General features: G+C 39.3%; 2 protein-coding genes across 4 annotated transcripts in view; both read right to left on the reverse strand.

The window, feature by feature from the left end:
* The window catches only part of LOC134819580 (uncharacterized), a 776807-nt gene that overhangs the window by 90642 nt on the left and 667032 nt on the right, over positions 1–19133 (reverse strand). The window lies entirely within an intron of this gene.
* Positions 1–19133, reverse strand: part of LOC134819584 (SRSF protein kinase 3-like) — an 88731-nt gene that overhangs the window by 21092 nt on the left and 48506 nt on the right. The window contains exons 2-3 of one of the 2 annotated variants that reach the window (XM_063829597.1): positions 16910–16934; positions 7666–7753 (exon numbers count right to left, since the gene is read on the reverse strand). In XM_063829597.1, the coding sequence (XP_063685667.1) occupies positions 7666–7753; positions 16910–16931 (110 nt within the window). In that variant the 5' untranslated portion in view covers positions 16932–16934. Of the gene's footprint in view, positions 1–7665; positions 7754–16909; positions 16937–19133 lie in introns of those variants that run through there. The other variant, XM_063829596.1, reaches the window with a different exon arrangement.

A 19133-nucleotide genomic window follows, 5' to 3' on the forward strand; every position in this document is an offset into this window, starting at 1 on the left:
AGGAAGACTGAGGAGGAGGAGGAAGCATCTAAATATTATTTCCATTTTTGTTATTTTTTGTCCGTTTTTGTCCGCTCTATTTTTTGTCCGTTTTGATAATATAGGGTTCCGAACGGAAAAAACGGATAAAAAACAGGATCCCACCTGGAGGAGGAGGAGGAGGAGGAGGAGGAGGAGGAGGAGGAGAAGGATGACTGAGGAGGAGGACTGAGGAGGACTGAGAAGGAGGAGGACTGAGGAGTACTGAGGAGGATCGCTGAAGAGGATGGCTGAGGAGGATGGCTGAGGAGGATGACTGAGGAGGATGACTGAGAGGGAGGAGGAGGAGGACTGAGAAGGAGGAGGAGAAAGAGGACCCAGGAGGAGGACTCAGGAGAAAGAGGAGGAGGAGGACTCAGAAGGAGGAATGAGGAGGACTCAGAAGGAGGAATGAGAAGGAGGAGAACTGAGGAGGAGGAGGAGGAGGACTGAATAGGAGGAGGAGGGGGACTGGGGGAGGACTGAGGGGGAGGAGTACTGACGAAAAGGATGAGGAGGAGGACTGAGGAGAAGGACTGAGGACTGAGGAGGAAGAGGAGGAGGAGGACCCAGGAGGAGGAGGACTGAGGAGGATGATGAGGACTGCAGAGGAGGAGGACTGAGGAGGACTGAGGAGGACTGAAGAGGATGGCTGAGGAGGATGGCTGAGGAGGAGGAGGAGGAGAAGGTGGAAGAGGAGGAGGAGGAGGAGGAGGAGGAGGAGGAGGAGAAGGAGGAGGAGGAGGAGGAGGAGGAGGAGGAGGAGGAGGAGGAGGAGGAGGAGGAAGCATCTAAATGTTATTTCAATTTTTGTTATTTTTTGTCCGTTTTTGTCCGTTTTTGTCCGTTTTTGTCCGCTTTATTTTTTGTCCGTTTTGAAAATACAGCTGCCAAACGGACAAAAACGGACAAAAAAACATGAGCCCCCCCCCCTTTATAGCGATGGTAAGAATTTAATCCTTGGTATTTTAATACAAGCTAACTTTTTTGTTTGGATCCGGATCTAATGAATGATTATTTTAGAAATAATTCTAAAATTTGAAAATTGAAGTAAAAATATTTTACTTAGTTTAAAGTTTGTAAATAGACTTTGTAGACTAATTGATGACTTCATACCAAAGCAGTTAAATTGTAAATTAAAGATAGCTTTCAGTATTTTTGTGACAAATCTTTAGTCCTGCTTCTCATCACATTGTATGCTTTATCATTTGAGTATCGCAAAGTTATTATCTTGGACTTATTTCATACAATGTAATGTGGCAACTATTGTCTTAATAGTAATACAATTTTCGATTATCATAATACAAATTCATGTAATATCCTATAAAGGCTCATGCTAACCCAGCGCGGGTTTACTACTACATTTATATGAAACTATACGAGAAAATTAAAACAATAGCTGTTCCCATTCCCCAAGCTTCGCGATAAATCGAAGTTTTCGACTGTCTTTTTTGTTCTTATTTCATGTTTAGGGGGGGGGGGGGGGCCAAGTGGATATTTGTAGATATTTGTAGATTAATGTAGAATGGATAATCCACGAAAAAAGTGGATGACATTCTACAAATATCTACATTTATCTCCAAAAATTCAGTAGAATTTCTGGGCATTAACTTCAATTTCATCACGTTTTTATATATGCTAAGTGATATTATCTGACTACTTGCACAGTTCTTCTATGTTTATTTGAGTGTATTTACATGGAGATTATGGTCCATAAACACTATCATACAATAGAGAAAAGCAATGATCTAAAAGGGTGGAACTATCTAATTTAATGTTGCATATTATGGGGGGGCGGCGCGGGGGGGGGGGGGGGGGGGGGGGGGGGGCTAAAGTTCTGATCTCTAGTACCGGTGCTGTCAGTCTGAACTTCCAACCATGCCATCCGCCTGACTAGGGAGAGATAAAAGAGGTACTGTTAAATATGGCAAAATAAAATTGTCACAAGGTGGAATGAGGAGGAGGAGGTGGAAGAGGAGGCTAGGAGGACTGTGGAGAAAGAGGGGACTGAGGAGAAGGAAGAGGAGAACTGAGGAGGAGGACTGAGGAGAAGGAGGAAGAGGATGAGGACTGAGAAGGAAGAGGAGGAGGATGAGGACTGGGGAGGAGGACTAAGGAGGAATATTGAGGAGGATGAGGATCACTGATCGGCTTAGGGCGAGGCCGAGGGGTACTTTTTTATCTTAATAGCCGAGGCCGAGGAGTGCCATCTTAGTTAAGACCGAGGCCGAGGGAAGCCGTGGGGTGCTTTTTTGACCGAGGCAGAGGTCTATCCTAGTATATGCCCTTTGAATAAACGCCATCATGTAATTAGGAAAAAAAATAGGAATACTGTTTTCAGAAATGAGAAATAAGAATGTGTCGTACATATAAGGACTGAGGAGGAAGAGGATGACTGAGGAGGAGGAGGACTGAGGAAAAAGAGGACTGAGAAAGAGGTGGAGGAGGTTGAGGAGGACTGAGGAAGAGGAGGACGGAAGAGGACTGAGGAGGAAAAACACTCAAGAGGATCAGTAGGACTGAAAAGGAGGAAGTGTTAGGAGGAGGGGGACTGAGGAGGAAGATTAAGGAGGAGGTGGACTGAGGAGGAAGTTAGGAAGAGGAGGACTGAGGAGGAAGAGTTAGGAGGATCAGGAGGGGGACTGAGGAGAAGGACTAAGGAGAAGGAGGACTGAGGAGGAGGATGAGGGGAAGGAGGAGGAGGAGGTTGAGGAGGACTGAGAAGGAGAAGGACTGAGGAGGAGAAGGAAGAGTAGGGGAGAAGGAAGCATCTAAATTTTATTTCCGTAACAGTTTTTGTCCGTTTTTGTCCGCTTGCGGATGGGGAGACGGAGGACTGAGAAGAAACTGTACAAGCGAGGACTGAGGAGAACTGAGGAGGAAAAGGATAACTGCGGAGGAGGACTGAGGAAGAAGAGGACTGAAGGTGAGGTGGAGGGGGAGGAGGTTGAGGAGGACTGAGGAAGAGGAGGAGGAAAAATACTCAGGAGGAACAGTAGGACTGAGAAGGAGAGGACTGAGGAGGAGGAGGACTGAGTAGAAGGAGAATGACTGGGAAGAAGGAGGACTGAGGAGGGGACTGAGGAGGATGACTTAGGAGGAGGTGGAGGACTGCGGAGGATGATGGGGGAAGGAGGAGTGGAGAAGGAGGAGGAGGAAGCATCTAAATGTTATTTCCGTGAGAGTTTTTGTCCGTTTGTATCCGTTTATGTCCGTTTTTGTCCGCTTTCTGAGGAAGAGGATGCGGATGGGGAGACGGAGGACTGAGAAGGAACTGTACATGCGATGACTGAGGAGGAGGAGTTTGAGGAGGACTGAGGAGGAGGGAAGGAGGTTGAGGAGGACTGTGAAGAGAAGGACTGAGGAGGAAGAGTTAGAAGGAGGACTGAGGAGGAAGAGTTAAGAGGAGGGGGAATGAGGATGAAGAGTAAGGAGGAGGGGGACCGAGGAGGAAGAGTTAGGAGGAGGGAGACTGAGGAGGAAGAGTTAGGAGGAGGGGGACTGAGGAGGAAGACTTAGGAGGAGGAGGCCTGTAAAAATGTCCGCTTTCTGAGGAGGAGGATGCAGATGGGGAGACGGAGGACTGAGAAGGAACTGTACAATGTACATGCGATGACTGAGGAGGACTGAGGAGGGAAGGATGACTGAGGAAGAGGACTGAGGAAGAGGAGGACTGAGGATAAGGTGGAAGAGGGTGAGGAGGACGGAGGAAGAGGAGGACTGAGGAAGAGGAGATCTGAGGAGGATGATAAGGAGGAGGATGTCAGGATGAGGAAGAGGATGAGTAGGAACACTGAGAAGGATGAGAAGGAGGATGAACCATCTAAATGTCATTTCCGTAACAGTTTTTGTTCACTCCGGACTGCGGAGGAGGATGATTGAAGAGGAGGAGGAGGAGGTTGAGGAGGACTGAGAAGGAGAAGGACTGAGGAGGAGAAGGACTGAGGAGGAGGGGGAGGTGTAGGAGGACTGAGGAGGAGGAGGAGGAGGAGGAGGAGGAGGATAAGGAGGTGGTAGACTTGGGAGGAGGAAGAGGACCAAGGAGGAGAAGGAGCAGTGTGGTTGACTATTTCGTAATCACCTCATGGGCAAGAGATCATTGCTTTGTGAAATTAGTATGAATTTATCTTGAGCCGTCCTGCAGGACATGCAAACTTTGCTGGAGTATAGTTTTGCGAAACAAACTTAACCCGACCCTTGGAAATCATGACATTTGAACTCCCTCAGCTTCGCTTTCTTGATCGAAAGCTGATGCTAAAATCCCCCCCCCCCCCCCCTCCTGAAGAAGAGGAGGTCTGAGGAGGATGATAAGGAGGAGGATGTCAGGATGAGGAAGAGGATGAGTAGGAACACTGAGAAGGATGAGAAGGAGGATGAACCATCTAAATGTTATTTCTGTAACAGTTTTTGTTCGCTCCGAACAAATCATGAACATTTGAACTCTCTCAGCTCCGCTTTCTTGATCGAATGCTGATGCTAAAATCCCCAAAATTAGTTTTTCCCCCGTTCAGCAACAGAGTTTCTGCCGATCTTATGTCGATCGTTCCGAAGAGGGTTGTGCTGACCTCAGTTGCTGCCTCCGAATCTGCTTCCTCCGATTCTAACATATTATAAGTATACTTATAATATGTTAGAATCGGAGGAAGCAGATTCGGAGGCAGCAACTGAGGTCAGCACAACCCTCTTCGGAACTTAAGTATCATCAGTGCAAGTGGGACAGTCCACTTCATCATTCTCACACTCAGTCAACTCTGCAGGGTCATTTATATCCTCCTCTCATTCAATCGGATGATGTTTTCATCTTCAAATATTTGCAGGAAAGGTAACTTGAACTTCTTACCATCGTCCACGACAGCCTTGGTACCTCGTTCCATGGCTTTCTTCAAGCTATCTATTTTGATGTCACTTGAACTCAAATCGTGGACCTCCTTCGTATCATTCTTCCATGTCTCGTGTGGTAGTGGAACTTCTTCCCTGAAAATACTGCGTCCACGGGAATGGGCATAGGCTGTCATGTCATCTGCAAGAGCGAGCTCTGAGCGAAGATTTATTTTCTCGCAGCCGTATGCTAAAGTTATGGCATCGAGATTTGTGCGGCGACCAGCAAAGATACCAGTTCGAATCCAAGCAAAGAGTTGTTCATTAGCATCAGATCCTAGTAGGTATGTTGTTACTTTTGCAGAAAAAGGAGATAGAGAATGAGTCCATCGCAAGTACATTTCAGATCTTTAAACGTCTGCCAAGTTATAAACTGACAACTATCAGTTATATTAGATTTCCAGAGAACAAAAAAAGACTTGCAGTAAGAAAGCCTCAGCTAGAAAATGGATACTCTTCAGAAAAAGTCCTGTGGCTGAATATCCTTCTCTCAAAAAATACTAGTATAAGCAGGACAGATCCAGAACAAGTGAAGGATCTTGACGGTCAGTCAGATTCAAAGCACTGAGAGAAGTATAGGCAAGCATATAGGGGTTGTCCTTGATGAAATTATAGATGAGTGGTTACATCAAATATGGAACCTAATTCAGGTATTTAATGACATGTATAATTACTAGAAGCTTTCTGGAATCCAATAGATAAAACATGTAATGGATAAGAAATCACACAAATTTCTATACATTTTTTGTAGATAAATGTAGATATTTGTAGATTATTGTCAATGGATAATTCACGAAAAAAGTGGATGACATTCTACAAATATCTACAAATATCCACTTGGCCCCCCCCCCCCTGTTTAGTTATGTTGAGGTATTTTATGTTGAGGTAATTTCTAAAAATGCAGGAAACATGCATATTGTCTGTGATCAGAACATAATGACGTTTAATGAAGACCGCAGTAGAGATAAGTTGACACATTGCTCTATACACAATTACACTGTTATATAACAAGATTGTGTGTAATAGGAGCCATCATGTTAACTGTGCGTAGAAGCATACAGCATTTTCATCAGGGTCAATATTTGATAAGTATTTGAATGTATGTGTACATGATATTATATGTATCACGGAGGGAGTCGTGTGAAATATTTATTTTGTTTGGCAACTGTCGAAAATGTTGCATTTCAATCTTACTATGTAATATTGGGGGGGGGGGGGGGGGGGGGCCAACCATATTAAAGTATATTAAAATGTAGGATTTTTCCCGATTTTGACCCGGGGATATACTTTAATATACTTTAATATACTTACAATATACTTTAATATATCCCTATCTCCTTGGAGGCCTACATCAAAAATTGTTTCCCAAAATAAGCTTGAAATGCAATTCTTAATCGATTCCAAAAAGTTCTTGAACAAATATTGAAAACTGATGGAGTTATTTCAATTTTAATGAAGTCATTTTGGCTAGTATTCCGAACCGAGATATTATGTGCAATTTTCCCAATTTTGTTCATGGAGGTCTTTTTACTTAGTATCCACTATATTCAACAAACACTGAGTTATATCTTTCACATAGAGTTAGTCTCATTAAAAAATATTGAAATTTTATCGAATTTGGGCAAAAGCGAATTTGGGCAAAAGCGTATGCCCAAATATGGGCATATTTTTTAAAGCTCATAGCTCAGCCAATTTTTGACCAATCTGGATGGAAATTCATGTACTAGTCCTAAAACAGGCTTATCTTGCGAATCTGAGTGAAAAATATAGTTCATCATGTAAATCTTAACGAAGAATATAAATCTTCTAATTGTAGGTATATTAAAGTATATTAAAATGTAGGATTTTTTCCGATTTTGACCCGGGGATATGATATACTTTAATATACTTTAATATGGTTGGCCCCCCCCCCCCCCCCCCATATTAGTATTCCAATAGAAGCTCAGAAAATATTTGAAAAAATTGAAGGTGTTTATATATTAACATCGTTCACGTAAGTTTAACAGGTAAACGTAGCCAAGATGCTTCAACTGTTTATGTCAACTAAAGGAATGCCAACTAAAGGAATCTTGGCAATTTTTCAACATTTCTCAAATTCAGATTATTTCAACGTAGCATCGGTCAACTTTAATGTTATATGCTGTTATATGCTGTGTTTCTAAGGGTGGTTCAAAAACTAAAAGTTGCTCAAATCTAGCTTTAACCAATGTAGAATAACAAAATTCTGAAGCGTTGTTAGGTGTTGAGAACTAGAGTATTTAATAGGGTTATTCAGGCCCACCAAATTAAATGTCATTTTAGTGTAAGTTCCAACCATTACGTGCGGTGACTCTCAATCATTGACGTTTTATTTGATTAATCATGTGAACAATTAAGCGATCGGAAAATTTGCTAAAGCAAACAAGCCAATAAAAAATACTTTAAGAGTTTAAGCTTTGGTACAGCAAGAATTGAGCAACTTTGGGTTTTTGACCCACCCAATTACTATTTCTTGGTAATACAATTTTATACACTTTATTTGATACAGTTAAACCCAAAATACCACGTTTGGCCAGATTATATAGAAATATATCGCATCTAATAGTTACTTTGATACTTATTTGGTTTACTAATTTGAGTAATTAGTTATGTATGAGTCTATATTGAAACGAGCTTTACTTAACATTGAAGGAATATACATCAGGATCAGCTAGGTACATTATACATTATATTTTGTGGTACGTGTTATTTGGTACGGTGATTGTAATATCATAGTGTATATGAACAAACCTTTCTTTTCTCTTTTCGTCTTTAGCAGTCATAGGGGGCTTCTTGTTCTTCCCCTTGTTAGCACGTCTCTTCTTTTGCAACGCCAATACTGAAATTATTACGTCAAAATAGTGACATGAGCAATTAAAGATGGATATTTAATAGACAACTCCTTTAATTTAAGATTAGCTGACTGTTAAATAAACGAAGTTCATTAGTTACGTTTTAGTCTGTGCCACCCTGTACACAGTACACATTTCAAGTACACAGTACACTATGTAACTAATTAATATCCAAAATTTAGATCACATACGTTAAATTGAATTTAATCATAAAATTTCGCAACACGAGTGAATATTCAATAATTCAGAAACATGAAATGGTGCATTTAATGTGTAGCAGGATGCTTCCAATAAGTGTCCTGTTCTTTTCGTGGGGAAACCTAACTAAAGACAAAATTTATATTATAAACTTATATTTACGTAATTATATACGTAGTAGGAACGTCTCGACTGTAATAATTGTCCAACAGCTTAGCTGATTTCTAGCAGAGAAAGATTTAAAAGTAGAGGTTCAAAATTATATTTATGCTTCTCAGATGATCACAAAATTTAACAATTGCATGCCTTTCAGCAGAAAAATTGACGATTTTGATTACAGAGATTTGACTATTCATTTATCTACAATTATTGGCCAACTATCCATTCAGTACCGAAAAATGTTGATAAAGAAGTACATAGAGGTTAAAACATTGTACACTGGGCAATTTACGATTGATAACTCTGTACCGAATGATGTAAGTACACGTGTAAATGCTGACTTATAATGACAGATTTAAATTGCCATAACCTAAATTTAATTTAACATGAAATGATTTGGCGAAACTTACCCAAATAATCAATGCTGAAATCACACAATCTGCTGAACTCTTTAAACACCATTATAAAAACTATTGAAGATGCATTAAAATAAACGCTACTAAGCTAATTAAATTCTTTGTTGATCATTACATTTTATGTGAAAATTGTAGTTATACGTGTGAGGAGGACTAAAAAGTAGGCTTAAAAACTACCCATATCATAAACTAGATACTAGATAGTATAGATAGAAACAATTAATGAAGAGACTCAACTAGTTCACGCCCCCTTATACCGTTGTGACACTGCCAAGTTGGCAGTGGCACAAAATGTCGAAGTTAAACTATACGCTAATTAACAATAAGATTACTGAGCGGAGAGGTGGGAAGTTGGCAACCAGTTCCAAGGTGGGCGTGGGCGAGATATTGAGGTGACATTATGTTGCAAGATGAAGGAAGAACAAATTTCCTTAGCTGACAGTTTGATAACTTTGCATTGCAAAGAGGGTAACAGCACAAGCAAATCAAGCTGCTTGCATTGAAAGAATCTTGGTAAGAACTGGTAGTTGAATATCAAGAAGTTAGATTTCTATCATATAGATAATATTGTGCTAGTACCACTTCTATACTCCACCTGAAGTGGAAGTTGGTATTTTTGACAGATAATAGATATCGAACTGCTTGCATCTTTAATTCTAATCTCTAAACTCAGAGTAGGGGGGGGGGGGGGAAACCCCGTTGATGCCCAAGTTCATTTGACGAAAAAATAAAGTATAAATGGGAGAAATTTGTATCATTTTCAACATTTTCCGGTAGAAATAAAATAATAATCATTTCTGACACAACACTCTATTTAGCTAAAATATAGCTGCACTTACTAATTAGAATGAACACGATTTTGATGATTATTTTCATCATAACTCAAGTTTTAGCTGTTATTTAGCCGATGCCAATTTGACCAAAAATTGGGGATTAAATGGGCATGGAGTCGCCTCCCTCCTTTCAAAAACTAATGCAGAATTTGACAGTTTCTGTGGAAGATACAGAAAGCAATATCCTCTGCAAAATGAATAAGAACGCATAGGCTACATCCAACAACTCCAAATCCACTTCCCCTAAAGTAATTTAATATAGTATGTAAAAATACCCCAGCGGGAGAGATCTATTTATAAGCTAGATTTGATCTTCCTGCTTCTCTTGTACACTGCTACTAACTACTACTATACTACTAACTGCAGTTTCTTTTGAAGTGGAAGTGGTAGTTACTCTAACCACCACTTCTCTGCAGCTTTATCTACGTCACTATTAAAAGGGCGGGTTAAGGGGTGCAACTTTACTGTCAGTGTTGTTAAGTCATAAACTCTAGTCCAGAGCTAAATTAGGTGCTATGTTTTCTGAAACAAGTTCAACTGACGACAGATTTTCAAATTACTTGTTTGATTTTGAAATTACTTGTTTGCAAAGTTGAAAGCGTTAACCATTTGAAATTTTGAAATAATTGCCATTCTTTGCTGGCACTAAATTTCCAGACGCAAATCTAAAAGTTTCCATTTCTCTTTTCAGACACAGAACACTGACTAGAGCATGTGATATTGTGATAATGTCAGACACTTGTCACTTGTGCACGGTTGTGTTGGTGCCTAACCTGCACTGGTGAAACTAGCAGACATCCTGAGTGCATGGAAAATACCTGGGAGGTACAGATCAACATTCAACCCCCAGACGAAACTAGAACCTATACGGGTAAACCACCCCTAAAACGTCACGTGTTTTTTGGGCCCAGATTGCCGAGTTAGGGCTAAATTTACAGGGTTCTGAAGTGTCTAGGAATAATATTTAAATCTTTTTCTAGCCTGCCAGACAGGAATCGACCGGGACATGATTTCAGGCCTGACCGGGACCGGGACCGGGACCAAGAATCCTGAATTAACCGGGATCATAAATCAGCATTTTACCGGGACCGGGACCGGGATGAAAAATGTGACTTGACCGGGACCCGGACCGGGATAGCTCAAAATTGCCGATCCCGGTACCGGGATTCCCGGTACCGGGAATTCCGGTCGATTACTGGTTAATTCATGATCATAATTTATTACTCAAACTTGTTTAGCAATTTTAATCATTGTTTTATTTGGCTCAGAGGATATTTAAAGATGAAATTCACAATGAATGAAAGGAAAAACTTAAAATCACAGTGAATGAAATTATGTAAAAGATCCAGTAAACGACCGGGGGTAGGATTTGGCCGGGGCCGGGGCCGGGGCCGGGAATGTCCAAATTTTGCCGGGGCCGGGAATTGGCCGTTCTGGAATTTGGCCGGGGCCGGGGCCGGGAATTTAATAAATCCACGGCCAAGTTATTAAGATTTAAGGATTTAGGTGGAATATTGTAATTGTAAAAACTATCAGAGGTTACAAAAACAAAGGACTGCTCTTGAAAGTTGGCACTCTGGACATCATCCTTTCAAAATTGAAAATCCATTTTAAGATTGATATGAAAGTTTTAGGCCGATTTCGATCAAAAATTCCCGGCCAAATTCCCGGCAAAAATTGAAAATCGGCCGGGGCCGGGGCCGGGAAGAAATAGCTCCCCCGGTGCCGGGATTTCACGGCGCCGGGAATCCCGGTCGCTTACTGAAAAGATCCCGGTCAAAATCCCGGCAAATTTGAGTGATTGACTGGGACCGGGACCGGGACCGGGACCAAGAATCCCGAATTAACCGGGACCGGGATCATAAATCAGCATTTGACCGGGACCGGGATCGGGATAGCTCAAAATTGCCAATCCCAGTACCGGGATTTCCGGTACCGGGAATCCCGGTCGATTCCTGCTGCCAGAAAGATTTGATAATTTGAAAATAAAATCAGGTACAATTTTTTTGACGTTGAAATGGAGTTCGTTTTAAAACACCACCCCTAAAATGTTATTTCTATATGTGTGATAATTCAAAATGTACAGGAGGCCTGATTTATCTTTTGTCACTAGTACTATTTGTTTTGTCTTATTAAAACATTAAGCTACTTGAAAACATTCACTCACCTAAGATAGCACCTCAAAACCGTAATCACCCCCTAAAATGTCACGTGCCACACCCCTAAAACGTCAGCTAAAACAGGTTGTGTAGCACTCACAATGTTGCTCAATTATTAATTTTAACCACTTCTGGGACTAATATTACCTATTTCTGAGAGGTGTTGACCAGAATTTCTCTCTCTGTTGAAAAAAAAATGGTGGAATTTAGTCAATTTACTTTTTGTGACATTTTGGGGACTTTTTTTTTGAATACCCAGAACTTACGGCAAAACACTAACTCGGTCAACAAAATTTACACCTGTAGTTAGATTATCTAGTTATAAACTAACAATTGGCACTAAAGAAATGGATTCAATGTGATTTTAACCTTGTGCAAATCGCATGTTTTAATTGCATTTTTTGGGATTTTTAACATCATCCTGCATCTTGGCAATTTTAGTGACCTGTAGTTAACTAAGCCAACACAGTAATCGATCTGACCTTCTCTATAGACTAGATTTGACTGCTTTTAGCAAAATTGAATGTCAAAAACTACTAGTTTATGGTAAACCTATGATATGCCCCCTATGATGTTATTTTTTTCTCCCCTAAAATGTCAAATTTGTATTTTGTTCGCATGGTGTGCGATAATAGCTCTTGTTTTGGCACTTGTTAATTATTAACATCAACTATTAACGAAATGTGTAGTAGGGACTGGACAAATTTGGCTGGAAGGAGCTGTTCTTGTATGTAGCAATGCATTGCATCTTAGGAAAAGCCTGAGTAATTTGATCAGGTTAAAATGACATTTTAGGCTAGGGGGGATAATTAGACATGTTAGGGGATGTTTATTGCGATTAATAAAATAAAACTAATTCCTTGAGCTGCCAAAGCTTTCCAATGCGATATTACCATTAGATGCTAAATATGATGTTTAATAGGCTGGTACCTCCATTTTATGGTGCTTGTAGTCTCAAAGCCAGAATCTGATAAAATGACATTATAGGGGGCGGCCAGGTGACATTTTAGGGGAGGGTAGTAATATTGAGTAATGTATAACTTTCCATATCTCCAGTCATATGTACAAAGTTGCTAAAATATGTAAATATCACTATCCTAGACCAAAACTGAGTTAATATTAATGAATTCCAGAATTATAAAATTGTGCGCTTTTTTTCAAAAGTAAAAAATTCGTACAAAGTGAAAAAAATGCCCTTATGGCATCATTTAGATTCAATTTCAGGATGTGGCAGGGTCTGAATGATATTTTTTTATGTTAAGGAGTTACAAATGATTAGGTAAGATACTTTCTAAGAAGATGGGATCCAATCAATCAAGAGTGGCGTTTTAGGGGTGGGTGACATTTTAGGGGGGGTTTACCCATATAACTTGAACTCAGAAAAGCCGAATTGTTAACATTCTCTATTTAAACTCCGTGGGTGTATTTTAAGACTAATTTAGTAAAATCAAATTGACCAAAACCCATAATCATGGGTAGAGTGGACCGCTGCCAGTGTCTCTCTTTCCCGAACAAAAGGAAATGATATTAATTTGATTGACCGTTCTCAAATGCAAAATGATACCGAGAATGAAATCGGTCGCTCGCTTTTCCCATTCATTCACGGCTTACAATCAATCACATGTTGTAAAAATTCCTTTGGGTTGCGTTCGGGTCGATATACCTAGTATTTCGGGATAAGGGTTGTACTGGTAGTTAGTGAATTAGCTAGCTAATTCACTAACTACCAGTACAGCTATAGCTGAAGTTTATTGATTCTTTATTGCTGAGTACAGCTGCCTTCGGGTAGTTCTTCTTAATCTATTACAATTGTAAATTAATGGGAAAAGCGAGCGACCGATTTCATTCTCGGTATCATTTTGCATTTGAGAACGGTCAATCAAATTAATATCATTTCCTTTTGTTCGGGAAAGAGAGACACTGGCAGCGGTCCACTCTACCCATGATTATGGGTTTTGGTCAAATATCATCTCTTTTTGATTATAATGTCAGGGTACTTTATAAAGTCGAAATATAAACTGATGTCTTCATTAATAAGGAGGAAGTTTCAACGATTTCGAAATTTTTCCTTTAAAAACATTTCCTTGTGTTTAGGTAAGCATATCGGTCTATCACTGACTGAACATAAAACATTATAATCATTCAAGTTGCCATTAAATTCATATATAATGACATTGAACTGTCGTGGTAAAGCAGAATTTGTTCGAAATCACGAATGAGCAAAATTCTCACCGTTCGCACGTGCAAACTTTGAGCGGTTGTTGCGTGCGCATCCAATACTGAATCGCCGTAAATTTTTGCATAGCGGTATTTTATATATAGTTTGATAAGAGTGCAAAGTTTCAAAAGATTTCAAATAGAACTTGGATCACAGCGGGACTCCAAAGTTGATAAAAATCGTGAAAACACCAATTTTCAGTGATTTTAGCAATTTTTAATCAATTTGGGCGTGTCCCCACGTGTGCAACTTTTCGATTTTCAACTTTAAAACTAGCCTAATGCACAATTTATACCTATAGAAAGCATAACTGAGCTCCACAACCCAAGGGATAGCCCAACACCAGAGAATACTAAATCGCAAAATTGACGTTTTTATAAAATAATTTTTCAAAAAAGCACTAACTTCAAAGGCAAATATCTTTATGAAGGAGTAAGATAAGAAAACTTTCCAGTAGATTTTCAGAATGCCTATACAATTATCTAATATAAAAATTTCCTCAGATGTTGAAAAAAATTACTTTTAAATGGTGTAAAATCAATTTTAAAAGTTATTACTTTGTCGAAAATCAAGTTTTAAAAACGGTTAACTTGATGACGTCATCAAGGGGTGTTTATGACGTCAAATAATTTTGTTATACAATATAAACTAAAGTGTAAACAATTATTTTCAAGATCTGTGGTCGGAAATGGCTGTATCTTTTATACTTTTGAATCTATGGACACTTAAATTTAGGATACAATTGACTACATTTGACTGTCAAAGCGTCTATCCCTGAATATGTATATATCACGACAATCTGTCGTAAAACAGGGGTTCTAGAAAACCCATTTCCCGATGCTCCTGAAACCTGAAACTTTTTTTGCAGTCGATTTGGTCAACGTCTAGACGCCCTGAAAAATTTCAGATCTTTAACTCAATTTTAACATGGTTTTTAAGGCACCTGAATATGGCGATTTTGGGTTTTTTACCGAATTTCGTATAACAGTGCTGGCGAGTATTTTATGCAAATTTCTTAAAAATCTCAACATAACTATTTTTTATTCCTGTCATCTTTGACATCAAATTAGAATGTTTTCAACTAAAAATAAATCTGCTGAACGACTTCCGATTAGACTTAATGCCTGAAAAACTCCTGCCGGAGGCGGCGGCCTTCGGCCGCCGCCTCCGGCCGGAGTGCACGCTTCGCGTGCACGAAAGAGGCGTGTAACGTGTACCAAAGGGGGTATAATAGTAAAGGGGGTATGATAGTAAAGGGGGTACATAGTATACCCACAATAAATGCAACGGTCGTGCTTGCCAGCACTGTGATAGCCGAACATTCCATATTATACTCTTTCTATCCTTCATTACATACATCCCTCATTCCGTATATTACATTAAAATATTGTGTAATAATAACTGTTCAAATATATGTCTCTGTTCGACTGAGTATAAATTCTGGCACAGTTTAGAAAGTTAAATTTATAGTTGGAATTTGTACAAGCGAATAGTGTTGTACAATAAAATAATATTAACATAAGTAGCATGGATGCATGCTTATCGTCAAAACGGACTGGCAAGGTGATAAAATTTGACGACCATGAACCATGACTGAAAGTCCTGGTAAAAATAGCAAAATTTAGTCTGTCTTATGCTCTCACAAATTTGGCATCAGTTGTCATTGTTGACAGTCGTCAAACACCCAAGAAACACGCTCACACTACTCGCGTTCTAGTTTTTTTCTACAACAGCTCATTCCAACTTGTTTAAGATTATAACTTTTTGTTAAAAATATTCACCACGTATGAACGTATGTTTTGAGTTGAATTGTAAAGAAACAGTGTTGTAATTATGTTAGATAATAGTATATTACAGTGTGGATAGTTCTTGTAAGTAGCACATCACACATGACATCATTCGGTCAGCTCAATACTTGCACAAGCAAGTTACAACATAATAATATGCAGTATCTTTACACACTTTTTAAACAGAGTTTTATTGTTAAATGTGTTATCTTTTCAGTTATTTGAGGTATTTAGTTTAATGCTTTCGACCGTAGATTAGTATCGTTACAACATTGGTGGCACCCAGCCAAGATGGGTTGAACTGGTTCACTTGACTTGATTAAGTTACACGCATACACACGTAATGTAGATATTGCACATGAACCACTGTTCGAGGTTACATGTTATGTCAGACAATTCTACACACATTCAAATTACATGGGGGAAGATTCAGGATGCAACGAGCATGAAAGGGCCCTTAATCGCCCACCCCATATAATAACGATCTAAAAGTATCCTCCTAGTATATAATGTTATGTTATGTACTTTCAACCCAAGCGAATACAATTTCATTATGTCTGAGTTTGAAGAACATATCTGCATTATAATACGTATAATGTATAATACATTATTCTTGAGAGATACTCGCGGGACTTGCAGTAAGATTTGTACTTTAGTAAACAGGAAACAGACGGAGTTAGGCAGCTCGTGGTTTAAAGAGAAAGGAGCTGATTATTTGGATCAGCAAGTTGAATAGGCCTAGTCTACAATGTCTAAAGTTTATAATGTCTCATAAACGTTAGACATTATAAACTAAATGAGTCGAATAAGTTTACTAATCATGTGAATAATCCGGAATAATTTCTATAAAATGCTTTGTGGATCTCAAATTCTCCTTGTAGAAGCTTTGTGCTATAATATTGTATAATATTATTGAATTATTCGTGTACCAAGATCGTGTTGTCAAAAGGTTACAAGGGAAACTGACGGAAATTTCCTAATTACGTTTCGTGGCTGGTGGTAAATATCATTTTAAAAACTATATTAATTTAAAATTTGAATATCCTTGTGAATATAACGACGTATCAAATAAAATATTAACGAAATAGATTTATTAATATATATTTATTATGATATTAACTGAATAATTACAAAATCTGATTATTTTTTAATTGAGTCAGGATTATTTAATAAATTTGATAGTTTAAATAACTCTTCACTAGTTATTCGTACTCATTAGATTATGTTGTAATCTTGCTGCTATGTAAGCGACCAATAAATGGATTCTAAAGAATATGTTCTATTTATGGATAAAAAATATGAAATTTACTTGAACTTGAAATTGACAGCTTAAAAATATGTAAAAGTATGATAATAGTTATTTAAAAGCTTACCTCTCTTTGACACATCAGCCATTGTTCCTAAAACATGTTGAAGATTAGAACATATTGTATCAAAAATAACTGGAAAGAACATTTGACAAAATCTTTCACATTAACAGTGTTATGATAAGTCTAGCTAAGCGAGTTTCTTTTCTGGTGTTGACTCAATGAAAAGCAATATTGGGATTAAAATCAAATGGAATTTGAAAGAAAAAAACTCGCTTAATCAGTTATTATAAGATGTGATTCCAGAACTATCCGAGGAATCAGTCACCAACATTTTCAAAATTAAACTGTTGGAGGCCACACCCTTTAAACATTACATAACTTATTATATATATTACTGGAAAGCCCGTGGTCACAGGGAGGAAGCTAGTAGGTTTCTATTTACATTGTACAAAGGGAATTCTCTGAATTATAAGTAAGATATTATAACTGTGTGATATGATCTGCAAAAAATCATAAAAAACGGATTCGAAACGACAAAGTTATCAAGCATTTTGTATACTAGCAGGAACCCATATAATAATCCTAAAATGGTGACAAGACTCAAGAGACTAAAATAATTATTACCTATTTAATTCGCGTTTTTGACACCACTTGGGGGTCCAAATTTAGGGTTCTAAAACTCCCATTTCTTGGCCAATTTATTTTTTTTTCATGCTGATTTGGAGGCCATTAAAGCATTTGGCCCAGAGAAGCCGCCTGGCATGAGCCCTGGTTTCCTGCCGCATTGGTACCTCTGAAAGTACAGAAAGGTGGTGGATTTCGGGGTCCAGGATCCTCCCTCTTTATTCTTTAAGGTGTTATCATTTCTCTGAGATGTTTACAGAGTATTTGTTTTATAGTCTTTCTAGTTGGCTAAGTCCTGGAGAGATTCATTTTGTTCCTTAAGAAATTCTACTCTCCTAATGAATGCTTTTTGGCTGCTGTTTTTTGTTGATATCAGAACTTCTTCTAGATAGGAATATGGTTCAGTTCCATTTAGTTCTTGTTTAAGTTGGTGACTGGTATCTTGGGCTTCTAGACATAGCAGAAGCTGGTGTTCAGGAGAATCATCGAAGTTGTTACAGAAACGACAGGTTTCACCACTGTTTTTACCCATGATCTTCTGGATACCCGCAAAGAATGGTGAGCTGCCGTGAATATAATCCATTATTCTGCTGCCTAGATATTTACCTGTGTTGTGCCCGAATATGAAGTTATTCTTGTCTAGGAGCAGCCCACTGTTCTTCATCTTGGTGATGATACCAAGTATCTTGGTCTCCTTGCTGTTACCTATAGTTTTGCATAAGAGATTTGTCTCAATGGTATCAAACCAGACCTTTTGTTTGTAGCTTATTATGTCGGACTGCGTGTAATGAGCCAGATCTTTGTATTGTGGCTGCATTAGGTCAATCATCCTAGTTCCATGAGACTTATTTTCTTTCCAAAGGAGGTACTTTTTAAGTGACATGGTCAAAGCATGAATGCTTGGTCTTCTGCTTTCATCAACTTGGTAGCTGTAAGATTGTCACCTTGTGTGAGTATTTTGCACATGAATTTCGAGTTGCACATCCAGTGGCGTAACGAAGGGCCCCCGCTGACCCCGCTGTGAGGGGGGGGGGGGGGGGGGGGGGGCGTCTTAGGGGGGCGCCAAATCGTCGTTTGAATGTGGCAGTGGCGTAACGAAGGGCCCTGCTGACCCCGCTGTGCAGGGGGGCGCCGTCTTAGGGGGGCGCCAAATCGTCGTTTGAATGTGGGACAATTTCGAAAACTTAACTAAAGTACTAGCAAAACTGCGCGTTTTGCTCTAGATACACACTTTTTTAGAGATTTTACCAGCATATCCTCTTAAATCGCCTAATTTGTTCAATTTTAGGGAGGGGCACCAAAAGGAGAGGGGGCGCCAACAGGGGGGCGCCTTTTCGGCAGGGGGGCGCCAACAGGCAACGTTACGCCACTGGAATGTGGGACAATTTTGAAAACTTATCTTAAGTACTAGCAAAACTGCGCGTTTCGCTCTAGATACACACTTTCTTAGAGATTTTACCGGTGTATCCTCTAAATTCACCTAATCTGTTCAATTTTAGGGAGGGACACCAAAAGGGGAGGGGGCACCAACAGGGGGGGGGGGGCGCTATTTGGCGGGGGGCGCCAACAGGCAATGTTACGCCACTGTGCACATCCAGTGGTGGGAGGTGGATAGCAAGTTCGGTTAATTCCCTTTGTGGGTTCAGGACTGATCGAGATAGTG

Source organism: Bolinopsis microptera, chromosome 8, assembly GCF_026151205.1.
Source record: "Bolinopsis microptera isolate Bmic1 chromosome 8, MBARI_Bmic_1.0, whole genome shotgun sequence".
Classification (NCBI taxonomy): Eukaryota; Metazoa; Ctenophora; class Tentaculata; order Lobata; family Bolinopsidae; genus Bolinopsis; species Bolinopsis microptera.